At 68.2% G+C, this 19928-nt stretch overlaps 1 protein-coding gene across 2 annotated transcripts; it reads left to right on the top strand.

Moving 5' to 3' along the window:
- Positions 1-1689: 1689 nt before the first annotated feature.
- RAPGEF3 (Rap guanine nucleotide exchange factor 3) lies at positions 1690-18870 on the top strand. 2 transcript variants are annotated; one of them, XM_086870464.1, is made up of 27 exons: positions 1690-1998; positions 7730-7783; positions 7995-8101; positions 8185-8306; positions 8599-8773; positions 8953-9037; positions 10454-10514; positions 10614-10690; positions 11013-11159; positions 11246-11355; positions 12075-12163; positions 13242-13320; positions 13491-13641; positions 13724-13806; positions 14581-14620; positions 14739-14820; positions 14892-15038; positions 15125-15222; positions 15353-15478; positions 15568-15749; positions 16476-16566; positions 16697-16747; positions 17262-17349; positions 17433-17497; positions 17669-17723; positions 17829-17900; positions 18123-18870. In XM_086870464.1, the coding sequence occupies exons 1-27, from the start codon at positions 1747-1749 to the stop codon at positions 18239-18241; spliced, it is 2808 nt and encodes a 935-aa protein (XP_086726590.1). In that variant the 5' UTR covers positions 1690-1746; the 3' UTR covers positions 18242-18870. The 2 variants fall into 2 exon arrangements, with proteins under 2 accessions (XP_086726590.1, XP_086726589.1); XM_086870463.1 differs by having other exon boundaries at positions 12072-12163.
- Positions 18871-19928: the final 1058 nt, after the last annotated feature.

The raw sequence follows: 19928 nt of genomic DNA, 5'->3' as shown, positions 1-19928 counted from the left end.
GATGGGATGGGAGAGGGATGGGATGGGGTTGTGGAAGCCTCAACCAAGAGAGGAACCGCCTGCAGAGCCCGGCGGGGCCAGGGCAGGTGTCTCTCTCCTGCGGCTGCCGGGGTGGGGCTGCCCGGGCTCCAAGAGCTGCTGCCTCCGTCAGCCTCTTCCTCCTTCTCTTAATTAGTTGTGATTTGCATGGCGGGACGTGTCTGTGCACGGCCGGGTCCCCCCGCCCCCGTCCCAGGAATCCCTGGCTGGAACAAGGCCCGGAGCAGCTCCGGGCTCTCGGGGAAGCTGCTGGGGAGAGACTCCAGCACGGGGGAGCTTGTTGTGATCCCGGAGCCTCCAGGAATCCCGGGAAAATCCCCGGGAAAAGCGATCGGGGAGGAGGGAGAGGCGGGGAGGAAGGCTCAGGATCGGGGTCCCTGTCCCGGGAGGGACAGATTTGGGGACCCCGGTGTGACCCCCCCAGAGCCTCTCGGGTGCCCCAGCAAGAGGCGGAGCAGGGGAGGCTCAAGGTTCTTTCCCCAAATTCCTTGAGTCCAGCTGATGTTTCCCATCCCTGCTCCAGTTAGGGTGGGGGCCCACCCAAAGGCAGATTTGAATTTGAAAAATTGGGATTTATTTCAAAAACTAAATGCTCCTTTTGGAACAAACCCCAAAGTTCCTTCTTCTCTTTTTTATTTCTTTTTTTTTTTTTTTGCCAAAAGCTCTCCCAGGACCATTGGGCCTCGCTCCAGCTGGGGGCCACTTCCCCAGTATAAACCATTCCCAGTGTAAATCATTCCCAGTATAAACCATTCCCAGTGCAAACCATTCCCAGTATAAACCATTCCCAGTATAAACCATTCCCAGTGCAAACCATTCCCAGTATAAACCATTCCCAGTATAAACCGTTCCCAGTATAAACCGTTCCCAGTATAAACCATTCCCAGGGCAAACCATTCCCAGTGCAAACCATTCCCAGTGTAAACCATTCCCAGTGTAAACCATTCCCAGCGCAAACCATTCCCAGTGTAAACCATTCCCAGTGTAAACCATTCCCAGCGCAAACCATTCCCAGTGTAAACCATTCCCAGTGTAAACCATTCCCAGTATAAACCATTCCCAGTATAAACAATTCCCAGTATAAATCACTCCCAGTACAAACCCCCTCCCACTTCCCCGCCCCTCGGGGTCCTGTTTTTCCCCCACCAAACTGGCCAGGACCCCCCCAAACCTCAACCTGTGACCCCCAAACCCCAACCTGTGACCCCCCCAAACCCCAACCTGTGACCCCCCAAACCCCAGCCTGTGACCCCCCCAAACCCCAAACCTCAACCTGTGACCCCCCAAACCCCAACCTGTGACCCCCAAACCCCAGCCTGTGACCCCCCCAAACCCCAGCCTGTGACCCCCAAACCCCAACCTGTGACCCCCTAAAACCCCAATCTGTGACCCCCCCAAACCCCAAACCCCAACCTCTCATTGAGGTGCTCAGGAGCTCCTGAAGCCCCCCCAGAATCCAGGCCCGGGGTGAGGGGGGGTCCCTGGGGCTGTGCCCCCTCCCCACCGCCGATCTCGGGGGTCCCGTTCGGGTCCCGCTGCGGGGCCGTGGGAGCCGGGGAGGGGCTCGGGCGGAGCTCCCGTGCCCGGGGCGGGCCCGGAGCGGCGGCGGCGGCGGAGGAGCCGCTCCCCAGCCCGGCCCCGTCCCGAGGAGCCGCGGAGCAGCCCCGGGGCCGCGATGGCCTCGTCCCCCCCCGCCGCCGCCGCCGCATGAAGCTGCGCGGGGCCGGGCCGGGGGCAGCGGCCGGGGGGGCTCGGAGGGGCGCGGGGCCGGGGCGAGCGGGGCTGGAGCCGGGGAGAGGCTCCGCCGCCGCCCCCCCGCAGCCCCCCGGGGGTCCCGGAGGGGACGGAGCCCGGCTCTCGGGGCTGCTCAGGAGGATGCATTTGTTCCGGAGCTCCAGCTACGAGGTGCGGCTGGAGGGGGCCGGGGGGAGCCTGCCCCGGATCCAGGGAATCCGCTGGGTGAGTGGGGAGTGGGGAGCGTGTCCGGGATCCAGGGAATCCTCTGGGGGAGTGGGGAGCGGGGAGCGTGTCCGGGATCCAGGGAATCCTCTGGGGGAGCGGGGAGCGTGTCCGGGATCCAGGGAATCCGCTGGGGGAGCGGGGAGTGGGGAGCGTGTCCGGGATCCAGGGAATCCTCTGGGGGAGTGGGGAGCGTGTCCGGGATCCAGGGAATCCTCTGGGGGAGTGGGGAGCGTGTCCGGGATCCAGGGAATCCTCTGGGGGAGTGGGGAGCGTGTCCGGGATCCAGGGAATCCTCTGGGGGAGTGGGGAGTGCGGGGATCCTGCCCCGGATCCAGGGAATCCGCTGGGGGAGTGGGGAGCGTGTCCGGGATCCAGGGAATCCTCTGGGTGAGTGGGGAGTGGGGAGCGTGTCCGGGATCCAGGGAATCCTCTGGGGGAGCGGGGAGCGTGTCCCGGATCCAGGGAATCCTCTGGGGGAGAGGGGAGCGTGTCCGGGATCCAGGGAATCCGCTGGGGGAGCGGGGAGCGTGTCCGGGATCCAGGGAATCCTCTGGGGGAGCGGGGAGCGTGTCTGGGATCCAGGGAATCCGCTGGGGGAGTGGGGAGCGTGTCCCGGATCCAGGGAATCCTCTGGGGGAGCGGGGATCCTGTCCCGGATCCAGGGAATCCTCTGGGGGAGTGGGGAGTGCGGGGATCCTGCCCCGGATCCAGGGAATCCTCTGGGGGAGTGGGGAGCGTGTCCCGGATCCAGGGAATCCGCTGGCCGAGGGTCCCCCAGCACCGGGAATCCGGGAATGAGAGGATGGGAGGGGGTCCAGGAGTGCAGGGAGCCAGGAGAGGGTGGAAGGAGCCAGGTGAGGGCACGGGGAGGGAGGCCAGGCGTGCAGGTGAGGGCACCAGGAGCCAGGTGAGGGCACCAGGAGCCAGGTGAGGGCACCAGGAGCCAGGTGAGGCTGCAGGGAACGAGGTGAGGGCACGGGGAGCCAGGTGAGGGCACAGGGAGTGAGTAAATCCAGGCGTTCAGGGAGCCAGGTGAGGCTTTAGGGAGCCAGGTGAGGGCACGAGGAGCCAGGTGAGGCTTTAGGGAGCCAGGTGAGGGCACGAGGAGCCAGGTGAGGCTGCAGGTGAGCTGAACACTTCCCCAGCCGCCCGCCCCGAGCCCGTGTCCGGGCGGAGCGGAGCGGAACGGGCGGCCAGGCGTGAAGCGAGCCCGGTGCCAGGTGCCCGGCGGCGCATCCCGGCCCGGCCCCCGGCAGGAAGGACATTCCCGGTAGGACATTCCCGGTTGGACATTCCCGGTAGGACATTCCCGGTAGGACATTCCCGATTCCCGACGGGACATTCCTGCAGCTGGAATTTGTCCCTTGGGGGGTCGCGGGGGTCCCGGGTCCTGCTCTCGGCCCCTCGATGTCCCCTCTGGGCGGGGAGGTGACCCTGGAGCCCTGGCAGAGCTTCCGGAGCTTTGCGTCCTTCCCCTCCCCGCTCTGCTTGACCCGGGACACTTTTCAAGGGAAAAAATGGAATTATTTTAGAGGGACAACTCCCCTCTGGGCCCTTCCATGGAGCACAGGGGATCCCTCCCAGAGAAGAGTTTTCCTTTCTTTTTCCCTTTTTTTCCCCATTTATTTTTCTCTCCGGAGCTTTTAGGAATGGATTTTGGGGAGGGCTTTTGAGGGGCGCTAAACCTGGGAAGCCTGGAGCATCCCTGGGATAAACTGGGATAAATCTGGGATAAACTGGGATAAATCTGGGATAAACCTGGGTACCTGCGGCCGGGGGGAGCCTCCAGGAGCCGATCTGAGCAGGGAAAAGGGGATTTTATCCCAGCACAGCCGTTCCCGGGGCAGGTGAGCAGCAGGGAAAAGCCTGGCTGTGCCTCGGAGCAGCACTGTTGTGCCTTGTCCCCGTCACTGGAAGCTCCTGGAAACTCCTCCCGGCGTCCTGGCTCCGTCTCATCCCTCCTGGGGACTCAGATCCCTCAGATCCCTCCCTGCTCCAAAGGACATCGGCGTCCTTCCATGGGGACAAGTGCCACCGTGCCGGTGACAAGTGGCAGACAAGTGCCTCTGTGCCAGCCCCCGCTGCAGGGCCAGCGGAGCTCCCGGGGGTCCCTGAGACCTTCCCGGGGGTCCCTGAGACCCTCCCGGGGGATCCGAGGCACTCCCGGGGGATCTGAGACTTTCCCGGGGGATCCGAGCCCCTTCCGAGTGATCCGAGACCCTCCCGGGGGATCCGAGCCCCTTCCCGGAGTACCCGAGACCCTCCCGGGGGTTCCGAGCCCCTTCCCGGGGGTGCCCGAGACCCTCCCGGGGGTTCCGAGCCCCTTCCCGGGGTACCCGAGACCCTCCCGGGGGTTCCGAGCCCCTTCCCGGGGGATCCGAGCCCCTCCCGGGGGATCCGAGACCCTCCCGGGGGATCCGAGCCCCGGCCAGCGGAGGCTGCGGATGGGCGAGGACTTTCTCCGGAGCCCGAAATAGCCGCTCTTGTTTTCCTCGGGATCCCAAACAAAAGCGGCCGCGGGCGCGGAACGGCCGCTGGCGGCCTTGGCCGGGCGCCCGGCGCTGCCGGAATCCTGGAGAAAGGCAGGATCCCGGCGCGTCCCGTGGGCAGGAAAATGGAAAAGGCAACTCCTTAGGAAGCTGCTTGGAGCCGTGGCAAGGAGGGGGGAGCTTGGGGGGCGTCCTGAAGGTCCCGACCCGCGGCTGGGTGCTCCAGAACGGGGGGTTTGGGGACAACGGGAGGGTTTGGGTGACTCCAGAGCCGCCCCGGCAGTGAGGAACCCTCGGGAAGGAGGAATCTGATCCTGGAGCGGGATTTTTGTGTCTCTTTCGGTGTCCTTGGAGAGTGGCTGGAGCTGGCCCGGTGCCCCAAGGACAGAGCTCGCTGCGGGGGGACAGCAGAGGAGCTTTGGGGACCTGGGCATCGCTCGGCATGGACCCAGGGACAGTTCAGGGACCTCCTGCACCCGGGGGTGACACAGATCTGCACCCTGGGGTGACACAGATCTGCACCCACGGGTGACACAGACCTGCACCCACGGGTGACAGGGACCTCCCGCACCCACGGGGTGACACAGATCTGCACCCACGGGTGACAGGGACCTCCTGCACCCAGGGGGTGACACAAATCTGCACCCACGGGTGACACAGATCTGCACCCTGGGGTGACACAGATCTGCACCCACGGGTGACACAGATCTGCACCCAGGGGTGACACAGACCTGCACCCACGGGTGACAGGGACCTCCCGCACCCACGGGGTGACACAAATCTGCACCCTGGGGTGACACAGATCTGCACCCACGGGTGACACAGATCTGCACCCAGGGGTGACACAGACCTGCACCCACGCGTGACAGGGACCTCCTGCACCCGGGGGTGACACAGACCTGCACCCTGGGGTGACACAGACCTGCACCCACGGGTGACAGGGACCTCCCGCACCCACGGGGTGACACCTCCGTGTCCCCGCAGCAGCTCCGCGGCCCCGCCGCCTCCCGGCTCCCGTTCCGCAAACATTTGCTCGGAGCGGTTCCTGCTCCCCGCGGCCGTCACGGGGCTCGGCAGAGTTTGCAGAGAGCCTGAGTCACCGCGTCCCTGCCTTGGGGACAGTGTGGCCGGGTCAGGAGCGGTGTCCCGGCACTGGTGACATCACCGCGGGGTCAGGAGCGGTGTCCCTGTGTTGGTGACAGCCCCGCGGGGACAGGAGCGGTGTCCCGGGGTTGGTGACCAGGAGCGGTGTCCCGGGGTTGGTGACAGCCCCGCGGGGACAGGAGCGGTGTCCCAGGGTTGGTGACAGTCACACGGGGACAGGAGCGGTGTCCCGGGGTTGGTGACAGTCACACGGGGACAGGAGCGGTGTCCCTGTGTTGGTGACAGTCACACGGGGACAGGAGCGGTGTCCCAGGGTTGGTGACAGCCCCGCGGGGTCAGGAGCGGTGTCCCAGGGTTGGTGACAGTCACACGGGGACAGGAGCGGTGTCCCAGGGTTGGTGACAGTCACGCGGTGTCCCAGGGTTGGTGACAGCCCCGTGGGGACAGGAGCGGTGTCCCTGTGTTGGTGACAGTCACGCGGGGACAGGAGCGGTGTCCCTGGGTTGGTGACAGTCACACGGGGACAGGAGCGGTGTCCCTGTGTTGGTGACAGTCACACGGGGACAGGAGCGGTGTCCCTGTGTTGGTGACAGCCCCGCGGGGACAGGAGCGGTGTCCCTGTGTTGGTGACAGTCACACGGGGTCAGGAGCGGTGTCCCTGTGTTGGTGACAGTCACACGGGGACAGGAGCGGTGTCCCTGTGTTGGTGACAGCCCCGCGGGGACAGGAGCGGTGTCCCTGTGTTGGTGACAGCCCCGCGGGGACAGGAGCGGTGTCCCTGTGTTGGTGACAGTCACACGGGGACAGGAGCGGTGTCCCGGGGTTGGTGACAGTCACACGGGGACAGGAGCGGTGTCCCAGGGTTGGTGACAGCCCCGCGGGGACAGGAGCGGTGTCCCAGGGCTGGTGACAGTCACACGGGGACAGGAGCGGTGTCCCTGTGTTGGTGACAGCCCCGCGGGGACAGGAGCGGTGTCCCTGTGTTGGTGACAGTCACACGGGGACAGGAGCGGTGTCCCGGGGTTGGTGACAGCCCCGCGGGGACAGGAGCGGTGTCCCAGGGTTGGTGACAGTCACACGGGGACAGGAGCGGTGTCCCAGGGTTGGTGACAGCCCCGCGGGGACAGGAGCGGTGTCCCTGTGTTGGTGACAGTCACACAGGGACAGGAGCGGTGTCCCGGGGTTGGTGACAGCCCCGCGGGGACAGGAGCGGTGTCCCAGGGTTGGTGACAGTCACACGGGGACAGGAGCGGTGTCCCTGTGTTGGTGACAGCCCCGCGGGGACAGGAGCGGTGTCCCAGGGTTGGTGACAGTCACACGGGGACAGGAGCGGTGTCCCTGTGTTGGTGACAGCCCCGCGGGGACAGGAGCGGTGTCCCAGCCCCGGTGCCACCGCGCCCCGGGACCTGCGGCATTCCCAGAGCCGCTCCTTTCCCTCCCGCTCCTCGAATTCCTCCCGAGCCGTCTCCGAGCGCTGGGAGCAGGCGGCGGCTGAGCCCTGAGGATCCCGCATTAATTAATCCCTGCCCTCCGCTCCCTTAATTGGGCCTTCCATCCGGACCGTCCCCGCCACCGCTCCAGCCCCTCCCTGCCCGCAGATCCCGGGGGGACCCCTGGAGACGCCGCTTTTTGGGTGCCCTCCCGGGGACCCCCCACAGCACCGGGAGGGGACCCCAAAATCCCCCTGGGGGTGCCCCCCGTGCGGGTGGGGGTCCCTCGGAAGGGCGGCCGTGCCGGGTGAGCGCTCCCGGGGCCGGGAACTGGTCTGACTGGTGCGGGCCGGGGTTGTTTATCCAGGGCCGTGGCCAGGAGCGAGCCCGGCTGTCCCGGTCCCTGCTCGGCCAGCTCCTCCCGGCCACCCCGGAGGGGCTGCGGGGACAGGGGCTCGCCCCTCCCCGGGGTTCGATTTCACCCGGAGCATCCCCGGCCGGAGGGAAGTGAGCTCCAGGTGGGGAAACCCGGGGGTCTGGATTCCCGAGCTGGGGGCTGGGTTCAGGGTTTGGGTTCTGGATTCGGGATCTGCGGAGTTTCCCCCTCCCCTGGTGAAGATCTGGGGGTGCCAGGGCTCCCCCACCCCCGAGGGGGGCACAGCAGAGCCCCCCCAGCCACCAACCCCCTCCCCTTTGGTTTTCCAGACGCCGCTCCTGGACTCGGAATCCAGCCTGGACTACGGACACAGCATCACCCAGGTGGGGGGAGGGCGGGGAAGCCCCCGGGGACCAGAATTTGGGGAGGCCGAGGGGGGGCGAGGAGCCGGAGCACCCCCACATCCCGGAGTCGTGGTCCCCCCTTGGGCTCGGCCATTCCTGGGGTGGGCGATGGCCACCCCGGGGTGCTGTGGGGACAGGCGGCAACCCAGCCCCCCACCCACGACCCCCCTTGTCCCCCTCCCACCCTCAGGCATCCCCGGAGAAGATCTGGAGAGCCGGCAAACTCCTCTTCGCCCACCTCAGCAGCTCCCGGCCCGGCCTCATCCGCGACCACAAACACCACCTGCGGCACCACCGGTGGGCCGGGGGCTCGGGGGGGCTCGGGGGGGGCTCTGGGGGCGCCGTCCCGGGGGTCTCTCACACCCTGTCCCCCTCCCCAGGCAGTGCTGCTCGGGGAAGGAGCTGGTGGATTGGCTGCTGAGCTCCGGTGCCGCCGTCCAGACGCGCGGCCAGGCCGTGGGCATCGGGCAGGTGCTGCTGGACGGGGGGGTCCTGACACACGGTGAGAGCTCCGGGGGTCCCGGGGGTCCCGGGGGTCCCGGGGGTCCCGGGGGTCTCGGGGGTCTCGGGGGTCTGGGGGGGTCCCGGGGGTCCCGGGGGTCCCGGGGGTCCCGGGGGTCTCAGGGGTTCCGGGGGTCCCGGGGGTTCCGGGGGTCTCGGGGGTCCCGGGGGTCCCGGGGGTCCCGGGGGTCTCGGGGGTCCCGGGGGTCCCGGGGGTCTCGGGGGTCTGGGGGGGTCCCGGGGGTCCCGGGGAGGGCTGCAGAGCCCAGCTGAGCGCCGCTGTCGCCCCGCAGTGAGGCAGGAGTGGCACTTCCAGGACAAGGAGACTCAATTTTATCGCTTTGCCGAGCTGGAGCTGAGCCCGGAGCCCGGAGCGGGCCCGCGGGACCCCGAGGAGCTGCTGGAGGCTTTGGGGTTCCTGGCGCAGCTGGGACCCGACGCGCTGCTCTCCATGGCCCTGCGCAAGCCGTGAGTGCCCCAAGGGGGGTCCCGGGGGGCTCTTCTGGACCTTCCCGACTCTTTTTGGACCTCAGGGGGAGTTTGGAGCAGCCAAGGGGCTGCTGTGGATGTCACCCGAGGAGGGAAGGGGGTTGGAGAGGGCCCTGGGTGGGGGGCACAGGGAGCCGCTGACCCCCCGCGCCCCCCAGGCCTGCCCAGCGCACGCAGGACGAGCTGGAGCTGATTTTTGAGGAGCTGCTTCACATCAAAGCCGTGGCTCATCTCTCCAACTCGGTGAGCGCCGCCGTGTCCCCAAATCCCTCGGGGTGTCCCCTGGGCCGCTCCCGAGCCCCAAATCCTCCTGAATCCCATTAATTCCCCCCCAGGCCTCCCCCTCTGCTCCCTAAATCCTCCTGCACCCCTTTCCATCCTGTCTGAGCATCCTCCCCTGCTCCCCAAATCCTCCTGCACCCCTTTCCATCCTGCCTGAGCCTCCCCCCTGCTCCCCAAATCCTCCTGCACCCCTTTCCATCCTGCCTGAGCATCCCCCCTGCTCCCCAAATCCTCCTGCACCCCTCTCCTCCCTGTCTGAGCCTCTTCCTCTGCTCCCCAAATCCTCCTGCACCCCTTTCCATCCTGCCTGAGCCTCCCCCCTGCTCCCCAAATCCTCCTGCACCCCTTTCCATCCTGCCTGAGCCTCCCCCCTGCTCCCCAAATCCTCCTGCACCCCTTTCCATCCTGCCTGAGCATCCCCCCTGCTCCCCAAATCCTCCTGCACCCCTTTCCTCCCTGTCTGAGCATCCCCCCCTGCTCCCCAAATCCTCCTGCACCCCTCTCCTCCCTGCCTGAGCCTCCCCCCCTGCTCCCCAAATCCTCCTGCACCCCTCTCCATCCTGTCTGAGCATCCCCCCTGCTCCCCAAATCCTCCTGCACCCCTCTCCTCCCTGTCTGAGCCTCCCCCCCTGCTCCCCAAATCCTCCTGCACCCCTTTCCATCCTGCCTGAGCCTCCCCCCTGCTCCCCAAATCCTCCTGCACCCCTCTCCTCCCTGCCTGAGCATCCCCCCTGCTCCCCAAATCCTCCTGCACCCCTCTCCTCCCTGTCTGAGCCTCCCCCCCTGCTCCCCAAATCCTCCTGCACCCCTCTCCATCCTGTCTGAGCCTCCCCCCTGCTCCCCAAATCCTCCTGCACCCCTTTCCATCCTGTCTGAGCCTCCTCCTCTGCTCCCCAAATCCTCCTGCACCCCTCTCCTCCCTGCCTGAGCCTCCCCCCTGCTCCCCAAATCCTCCTGCACCCCTCTCCTCCCTGCCTGAGCCTCCCCCCCTGCTCCCCAAATCCTCCTGCACCCCTTTCCATCCCGCCTGAGCATCCCCCCCTGCTCCCCAAATCCTCCTGCACCCCTCTCCTCCCTGCCTGAGCATCCTCCTCTGCTCCCCAAATCCTCCTGCACCCCTCTCCATCCTGTCTGAGCCTCCCCCCTGCTCCCCAAATCCTCCTGCACCCCTTTCCATCCTGCCTGAGCATCCCCCCTGCTCCCCAAATCCTCCTGCACCCCTCTCCATCCTGCCTGAGCCTCCCCCCCTGCTCCCCAAATCCTCCTGCACCCCTCTCCTCCCTGCCTGAGCCTCCGTGCCTCGCTCAGCCGCATTTCCCCACCCCCCGTGTCCCCTCCTGGCCCTGCCGGGGGTGACAGGGCTGTCCCCCGGCACAGGTGAAGCGGGAGCTGGCGGCCGTGCTGATGTTCGAGGGTCACCAGCGTGCGGGGACCGTCCGTGAGTCACGGGGGGCACTCGGGGTCCCCAGCCCGGCCACAGCGGAGCCGTGCCCCAAACTCTGCCTTGTCCTCCCTCTTTTCCCGGCCGCTGTCGCAGTGTTCAGCCAAGGTGACAAAGGCACCTCCTGGTACATCATCTGGAAGGGCTCGGTCAACGTGGTCACCCACGGCAAGGTGGGTTTGTCCCCCCACCCTGCGCGGGAGGGACACCTTGGGGACACCCCCATGTCGCCATCCCTCACCCCCGTGCTGTCCCCAGGGCTTGGGGACACCCTGAACTCCAGGGACACTCCAGGGACACCCCGATGTCCCCATCCCTCACCCCCGTGCTGTCCCCAGGGTTTGGTGGCCACCCCGATGTCCCCATCCCTCACCCCCCGTGCTGTCCCCAGGGTTTGGTGGCCACCCCAATGTCCCCATCCCTCACCCCCCGTGCTGTCCCCAGGGTTTGGTGGCCACCCCAATGTCCCCATCCCTCACCCCGTGCTGTCCCCAGGGTTTGGTGGCCACCCTGCACGAAGGGGACGATTTCGGGCAGCTGGCGCTGGTGAACGACGCCCCTCGGGCCGCCACCATCCTCCTGCGGGAGGACAATTGTCACTTCCTGCGCGTGGACAAGCAGGACTTCAACCGCATCCTCAAGGTGGGGCCCGGGGGGGGCTCCGTTCCCAGCCGGTTTTGGGTGGAATTTTCTGGAATCCCGGCCGGGCTGACCCCGGTCGCCCCCAGGACGTGGAGGCCAACACGGTGCGGCTGAAGGAGCACGGGAAGGTGGTGCTGGTGCTGCAGAAGGACCTGCAGGGGGGCGGCGGCCAGGCGGCCTCGGCGCGGAGCAGCAGGTGACATCCCTGTCCCCTGTCCCCTCACAGCAGGTGACATTCCTGTGCCCTTGTGGCAGGTGACATCCCTGTCCCCTGGCAGAAGGTGACAGCCCTGTCCTTGTTCCTGTCCCGTCACAGCAGGTGACATTCCTGTGCCCTTGTGGCAGGTGACACCCCTGTCCCTGTCCCTGTCCCTGTCCCTGTCCCTGTCCCTGTCCCTGTCCCTGTCCCTGTCCCTGTCCCTGTCCTCTTATGGCAGGTGACACCCCTGTCCCTGTTCCTGTCCCTATCCCTGTCCCTGTCCCCTGTCCCTGTCCCTGTCCCTGTCCCTGTCCCTGTCCCTGTCCCTGTCCTTGTCCCTGTCCGTGTCCCTAACCCTGTCCCTGTCCCCTGTCCCTGTCCCTGTCCCTGTCCCTGTCCCTGTCCCTGTCCCTGTCCCTGTCCTCTTATGGCAGGTGACACCCCTGTCCCTGTTCCTGTCCCTATCCCTGTCCCTGTCCCCTGTCCCTGTCCCTGTCCCTGTCCCCTGTCCCGGTCCCTGTCCTTGTCCCTGTCCGTGTCCCTAACCCTGTCCCTGTCCCTGTCCCTGTCCCCTGTCCCTGTCCCTGTCCCTGTCCCCTGAGCAGCCCCCACCGCTCCTCTGCCCCCCCCAGCCTCTCGGGGCACTTTTTGGGAGGACCAAAGGGACAAAGAGGAGCGGGGACCTCACCCCGAGCTGTCCCCGCTGTCCCCAGCAGGTACCTGGTGATGGCCGGGACCCCCGAGAAGATCCTGGAGCACCTGCTGGAGTTCATGAGGCTCGATGCCACCCTCTACGACCCCGTGGGTAGGTGCGGGTGTCCGAGCCACCCGGAGATGGGGACACCCGGGAGCGGGGCTCCTCCAACCCCAAATCCTGCCCTGGAACCGATAAAAATCCCAAAAGGCGAGGCCGGGAGAGGGCGGCAGCTGCGGGCCGGGAGCGGCTCCTCTGCGGCGCCTCTCGGTCTCCCTCTGCCTCCGGAGAGGAGAAAGCCGGGAGCCGGGAGATGTCCCCAGCGGGTCACAAATCCCAGCCGGGGCCGCCTCCTGCCGGATCCCCGCGATTTTCCTTCCCACACGAAGCGTCCGGCCCCTCCCGCGGGTCCCCGTGTTGGGGACACCCCGGGCAGGGTCCCTGTGTTGGGGACACCCCGGGCAGGGTCCCTGTGTTGGGGACACCCCGGGCAGGGTCCCCGTGTTGGGGACACCCCGGGCAGGGTCCCCGTGTTGGGGACACCCCGGGCACGGTCCCCGTGTTGGGGACACCCCGGGCACGGTCCCCGTGTTGGGGACACCCCGGGCACGGTCCCCGTGTTGGGGACACCCTGGGCAGGGTCCCCGTGTTGGGGACACCCCAGGCAGGGTCCCCGTGTTGGGGACACCCCGGGCACGGTCCCCGTGTTGGGGACACCCTGGGCAGGGTCCCCGTGTTGGGGACACCCCAGGCAGGGTCCCCGTGTTGGGGACACCCCGGGCACGGTCCCCGTGTTGGGGACACCCTGGGCAGGGTCCCCGTGTTGGGGACACCCCAAACAGAGCACCGGGGGACCCTTGGCTGCTGTCCCCGTGTTGGGGACACCCCTGGCAGGGCACGGGGGGATCCTCGGCTGCTGTCCCCGTGTTGGGGACACCCCAAACAGAGCACGGGGGGATCCTCGGCTGCTGTCCCCGTGTTGGGGACACCCCAGGCAGGGTCCCCGTGTTGGGGACACCCCAGGCAGGGTCTCCGTGTTGGGGACACCCCAAACAGAGCACCGGGGGATCCTTGGCTGCGCTCCCCGTGTTGGGGACACCCCAAACAGAGCACCGGGGGACCCTTGGCTGCTGTCCCCGTGTCCCCAGCGCGTTGGGGACAGCAGTGACGGTGTCCCCGCTCCCTCCAGACACGCTGCTGGGGGATTTCCTGCTCACCTACACCGTGTTCATGCCGACCTCGCAGCTCTGCCGGGCCCTGCTGCACCAGTATCCTTCTGCTGCCGCAACTGGGCGGACTGGGCTGGGGACTCGTTGTCATCTGGGGGAGCCCCAAATCCCCTTTTAGGCTGTTCGGCGCGTCCCCATCTCCCCGGGGTGACATCCCTGGGGGTCCCCGCCCCTCTCCACCTTTTACTGGTGCCCTTGACCGGTCCCAGTTTCCGCGCGGAGCCTCTGGAAGGTTCGGAGCAGGACAAGGCTGCCTATTCCCTGCGGAAGCGGCGGAAAATCCTGCGGCTCGTCAGCCAGTGGGTGCTGCTCTACGGGCGGCTGCTGCAGGGCGACCGCAGCACCACGGCGCTGCTGCAGGTACGGCCAGGGTGACACGGGGACACCGCGGGGACCGGCGGGGACCTCCCCCCGCTCACCCCCGCGCCCCCTGCCCCCGCAGAACCTGGCGGACCTGGCGAGCCGCGACCCCCAGCTGGGCGGGCTGGGACAGGAACAGGGCCAGGAGCGGAGGAGGCCCCGAGCGTGAGTCCCCCGGTGTCCCCCCGGTGTCCCCCGGTGTCCCCCGGTGTCCCCCCGGTGTCCTCCGTTATCCCCCGTTATCCCCCGGTGTCCCCCCGGTGTCCCTCGATGTCTCCTGGTGTCCCCCGTTATCCCCCGGTGTCCCCCCGGTGTCCCCCCGGTGTCCCCCCGGTGTCCCTCCGGTGTCCCCCCGGTGTCCCTCGATGTCCCCTGGTGTCCCCCCGGTGTCCCCCCGGTGTCCCTCGATGTCTCCTGGTGTCCCCCGTTACCCCCCGTTATCCCCCGGTGTCCCCCCGGTGTCCCTCGATGTCTCCTGGTGTCCCCCGTTATCCCCCGTTATCCCCCGGTGTCCCCACGATGTCTCTCGGTGTCCCCCGATGTCCCCACGATGCCCCCCGGTGTCCCCCCGATGTCCCCCGGTGTACCCCGATGTCCCCACGATGTCTCTCGGTGTCCCCCCTGTGTACCCCGATGTCCCCCCGGTGTCCCCGCGATGTCCCCCGATGTCCCCCGGTGTCCCCGCGATGCCACCGCGGCTGCCCGTGTCCCTCTCCCCGCGTGCCTCGGGGGGCTGCGCTTCCCTGGAGCTTTTTGGGGCGACTTTGTCCCCGGTGTGGGGGCTCCCGGCCGTGGCGAGGGTGTCACACACAGCCGGGGTGGCCGGGGGGGCTCGGGGGTGACCGGGGGGGCTCGGGGGTGACCGGGGAATCCCGGGGGTGGCCGTTCCCGGTTCTGTTCCCCGCGGGAATTTCGGCTCCATCCCTTCCCCTCCCGCAGGATGGAGAACGGTGACGGCAGCGTGTCCCCCCAGCCCAAGGTAGGGACCCCCTGAGGGGCGACAGGGCAGGATCCGGGTGTCCTCTGTCCCTTGGGGACACGGCACACGAGGGGCGGTGTCAGGGGCCGCATCCTCCCCTCCGTCCCCCCTTTCCCAGCCCCGCAGCTCGGGAATGTGGCTCGGGACCCCCGAGGACGCGATCCTGGACAGCACCAGCGCCCTGAGAGCCCAGGACAAAGGTACTGCCCCCTCTCTGGGGACCTTCCCCGGCGGCGAGGGGACACTGAGGTCCCTTTTGTCCCCTCCCCAGTGCCCTACGAGATCTTCAGGGCCGACCACTCGTGCCTGGTGTCGGTGCTGCCCGTGAACGCCTCGGTGCGGGATGTCCTGCGGGCCCTGGCGCCGCGGCTGGGCCGGGACCGGGAGCACGTCCTGGTCAAGGTGAACTCGGCCGGAGGTGAGGGGGGTCCCCCGGGGTGGCCTTGTCCCCGTGGCCAGCCGGGATCCGTCCCCTGGCCCACGCCCGCCGTTCCCTGCCCGCAGAGCGAGCCGTGCTGCCGCAGGACGCCGTGGGGGTCTTCACGGCGCTGGGGCTCAACGAGAGGCTCTTTGTGGTCACCGCGGACGAGCTGGGCAACCTGGTGAGTGCGGGGTGGGGGTCCGGGCTGGGCGGCACCGGGAAGACCCCCCCCCGGAGGGGTTGGCCTCTGTTTGGGGTGTCTGTCCCCCCCGGGAGGGCAGGAGGGGTCAGGGGTCCTGTCCCGTGCCCAGACCCCCCACCCTGAGCAGCTGGGCCCCCACGCCGGCTCCTCGGACAGCCTGGACCTGATCAGCTCCAAGGACCTGGCCAGCCACCTCACCGACTACGACTGGAACCTCTTCAAGAGCATCCACCAGGTCGGGAGGGAGGGAGGGGAGGGGAGGGAGGGGAGGGAGGGGAGGGGAGGGGGCGTTTCGGGACACCCCTCACCTGCCGGGTCCCCCAGGTGGAAATGATTCACTACATCGTGGGGCCGCAGAAGTTCCACGAGGTCACCACGGCCAACCTGGCGCGGGTGATGCGGCGCTTCAACGAGCTGCAGTTCTGGGTGGCCACCGAGCTGTGCCTGTGCCCCGAGCTCGGGCGGCGGGCGCAGCTCCTCCGCAAGTTCATCAAACTGGCGGCGCAGTGAGTCCCTGTCCCTGTCCCTGTGTCCCTGTGTCCCTGTGTCCCTGTGTCCCTGTCCGTGTCCCTGTGTCCCTGTGTCCCTGTGTCCCTGTGTCCCTGTCCGTGTCCCTGTGTCCCTGTCCCTGTGTCCCTGTGTCCCTGTGTCCCTGTGTCCCTGTGTCCCTGTCCCTGTCCCTGTGTCCCTGTGTCCCTGTCCCTGTGTCCCTGTGTCCCTGTGTCCCTGTCCGTGTCCCTGTGTCCCTGTCCCTGTCCCTGTGTCCCTGTCCCTGTCCCTGTCCCTGTGTCCCTGTGTCCCTGTGTCCCTGTGTCCCTGTGTCCCTGTCCCTGTCCCTGTGTCCCTGTGTCCCTGTCCCTGTGTCCCTGTGTCCCTGTGTCCCTGTCCGTGTCCCTGTGTCCCTGTGTCCCTGTGTCCCTGTCCCTGTGTCCCTGTCCCTGTGTCCCTGTCCGTGTCCCTGTGTCCCTGTGTCCCTGTGTCCCTGTCCCTGTGTCCCTGTGTCCCTGTGTCCCTGTCCCTGTCCCTGTGTCCCTGTGTCCCTGTCCGTGTCCCTGTGTCCCTGTGTCCCTGTGTCCCTGTCCCTGTGTCCCTGTGTCCCTGTCCGTGTCCCTGTGTCCCTGTCCCTGTGTCCCTGTGTCCCTGTCCGTGTCCCTGTGTCCCTGTCCGTGTCCCTGTGTCCCTGCCTGTGTCCCTGTCCCCTGTCCCCGTCCCTGACCCGTCACCGCCTGCAGCCTCAAGGAGCAGAAGAACCTGAATTCCTTCTTCGCGGTGATGTTTGGTGTGAGCAACACGGCAGTGACGCGCCTGGCCAAGACCTGGGAGGTGACTGCGGGGGGACATGGAGGGGACAGCGGGAGGTGCCAGGGGGGCCGGGGGGGGGGGGCGTGGGGCGGCCGGGGGTCTCTGGGGAGGGACAGGCAGGTGCCAGCCCCCTGATCCCGTCCCTGCGCAGAGGTTGCCCCACAAGATCCGGAAGCTGCACTCGGCCCTGGAGCGGATGCTGGTGAGTGCAGCCCCTCCTGATCCGTGTCCCCCTGTTCCCCCCGTGTCCCCCTGTGCCCCCCGTGTCCCCTGTCCCCCTCCGTGTCCCCCTGTGCCCCCCGTGTCCCCCTGTCAGCCCCGTGTCCCCCTGTCCCCTCCCGTTTCCCCCTGTCCCCCCGTGTCCCCTGTCCCCCCCGTGTCTCCCTGTCACCCCCCGTGTCCCCCTGTCACCCCCCGTGTCCCCCTGTCCCCCCCCGTGTCCCCCTGTCCTCCCCGTGTCCCCCTGTCCCCCCCCGTGTCCCCCTGTCCCCTCCGTGTCCCCCTGTCCCCCCGTGTCCCCCTGTCACCCCGTGTCCCCCTGTCCCCCTCCGTGTCCCCCTGTCACCCCGTGTCCCCCTGTCCCCCCGTGTCCCCCTGTCCCCCCCGTGTCCCCCTGTCCCCCCCCGTGTCCCCATTCCCGGCAGGATTTGTCCCTGCAGCAGTGGGGAGGGGGTGCTGCTGTCCCCCCCATCCCCGCGTGTCCCCCCCACGCCCAGGACCCGTCGTGGAACCACCGCGTTTATCGCCTGGCCGTGGCCAAGATGAGCCCCCCCATCATCCCCTTCATGCCCCTCCTGCTCAAAGGTGGGTGTCCGGTTTTGGGGACCCCCTGGGCGTGTCCAGCGCTCCCGGGGGCGCCGCTCTGACCCCCAAACCCCCCCCCCCAGACATGACCTTCATCCACGAGGGCAATCGCACGCTGGCCGAGAACCTCATCAACTTCGAGAAGATGGTGAGGGGGGTGGTGGCTCCCTGGTGACCCCTCCAAGGGCCCTGCTGCCCCCCCGTCCCCCGGCACGCAGAGCCAGCGGGGTCCCGGGACGGTGGCGGTGGCAGGGACAGAGATTTTGGGGATCCAGGTGTGGCCAGGTGGCAGCAGGTGACCTCTGTGCCTCACCCACAGCACATGATGGCCAAGACCGTGCGAGTCCTGCAGCGCTGCCGGGGCCACGCGCACGGTGAGCGCTCCCAGGAGCTGGGGAGGGGGCTCGGAGCAGCCCCCGGGGATGGGGTTGAGCCCCCGGGGACGGGGCTGAGCCCCCACTCTCTCTGTCCCCACCCAGCACCGCTGTCCCCGCTGCGGACCCGCTCCCCGCACCGGCCCGAGGACGCCAAGGCCGTCAGGATCTCCACGTGTGCGTCTGGAGTTCTTCAATCCCACCCCTGGTCCGGCCCCGGGGGGCTCCCAACCCCCTGGGTGGGGGTCCCTGAGCCGGGAGAGGGTCCTGGGGTGGTGTGGAGGTTTGGGGGTGACGGAGGCAGCGCGGGGGGATCCGTGGGATGACCCCGCAGGGATGGGGAGGCTCAGCGGGGGGGGATGGAGGGGACCCCAGCCGAGCCCCGACCCCTCCCCGCAGGCTCGGAGCAGTCGCTGAGCGTGCGGAACCCCGTCTCTACCTGGGCCTACCTGCAGCACCTGAGAGCCATCGACAGCCAGAGGGAACTGCTGAGGCTCTCCCGGGACCTGGAGCCCTGAGCGGGGCCGGAGCAGGGGTGGGGGCGAGGATGGGGATGGGGGCCCGGAGCGAGGATGGGGGCTCGGAGTGAGGATGGGGGCTCGGAGTGAGGATGGGGGCCCGGAGCGAGGATGGGGGCTCGGAGTGAGGATGGGGGCTCGGAGTGAGGATGGGGGTCCGGAGTGGGGATGGGGGCCCGGAGCGAGGATGGGGGCTCGGATGGGGGCCCAGAGTGAGGATGGGGGCTCGGATGGGGGCTCGGAGTAAGGATGGGGGCTCGGATGGGGGCTCAGAGTGAGGATGGGGGCTCGGATGGGGGCCCAGAGTGAGGATGGGAGCCCGGAGTGGAGATGGGAGCCTGGAGTGGGGATGGGGGCTCGGATGGGAGCCCGGAGTGAGGATGGGAGCCCGGAGTGGGGATGGGAGCCCGGAGTGGGGATGGGAGCCTTGAGTGGGGATGGGAGCCCGGAGTGGGGATGGGGTCCCGGCTGCCGGCAGCGGGGCGGCCCCTGGCTCTGCTCCCGGTGGTCCCGGGCTGCGCTGGGGCTGCCCCAGAGCTCGGCCACGGACTCAGATCCGGCCCCGAGGGGCAGCCGGGCCCCGCTGAGCTCCGGCCAGGTGGGCAATAGAGGTATTTTTGTACACACGGCTGCGCTTCCCCTTCTTCTCCGAGCCCGGGGTCACCTGGTGGGGTGGGGAAGGAGCCCCGGCGCCCCCGGTGTGAGCTGGGGGGCGGCCCCAGAGCCCCGGAGCAGCCCCGGCGGAGGTGACACAGGTCAGGAAATGACTGAGGGCTGAGGAAGAAGCCAAAGCCGGCCCTTATTACACCAAACGCCGCTCCCGTGCCAGCTGCCACCGCCCGGGGCACGGCGGGGAGCGCTCCCTGCTCCGGGACGGATCCCGGGAATCGCCGCAGCTCCTCAGGAGCTGTTTGGGCTCGGTTCTCACCTGCCCAGGTGGGGGGCACAGGGGATGAGCCTCTCCTCGGGGGGGACACCCTGTCCTGAGGCATCCCGGGAGAGCCCGGGGCTGATTCCAGCCTGGAATTGCAGCGGGCCAAGCCAGGGGGATCCCTGGAGAAGCGTCTGGAGCAAATCCTGCGGGCTCTGGGCAAGCTTTGGGATAAGGTTTCCCCGGGGAAATGCAGCAGGGAGTGAGGAGGAGGAGGAGGCAGAGGCCTGGTGGTGCCCGTGGGGGACCTGGCCCCCGTTATTTCCCTGGAAATATCCTGGCCGACACCCCAAAATGGGAGCATTTTCCATCGGGATCAGCTGTGACCCCCCCAGGGCTGGGCTGAGCCCCCCCAGGGCTGGGCTGAGCCCCCCAGGGCCATGGAGGGTCCCTGGAGCAGCTCTGGAGTGACCAGCACCCCAAAACCTCGGACCCTGGCGGTGTTTTGGCCTTTCCCGGTGCTGCTGGAGGACCCGGAGGCTCCGACGAGGCCGATCCGAGCCGGGCTGGGGCATCACGGCCTCCAGAGCCGAGCTAGGAGAGCTCATTACCCCCAATTAATGCTGCTCCCAGTTCACACCAGTCACCGGGAGCGAGGGGCCCGGCGCTCCCCAGTTCAGCCCCAGCGGGTGAAGCCCCCCCGGGACTCTCCCCCCGCCCCCCTTTGGGGTCAGCCACGGGGAGCTGTGGAGCAAGCCCGGGATTCTGGATTTACCAGCCCTCCTCCCACTGCGGGCAGCCTGTAATTAGCCGCGC

This window comes from Cyanistes caeruleus, chromosome 32 (genome assembly GCF_971803275.1).
Source record: "Cyanistes caeruleus chromosome 32, bCyaCae1.hap1.1, whole genome shotgun sequence".
Lineage (NCBI taxonomy): Eukaryota > Metazoa > Chordata > Aves > Passeriformes > Paridae > Cyanistes > Cyanistes caeruleus.
This window is presented reverse-complemented; position numbering and strand designations above follow the sequence as displayed.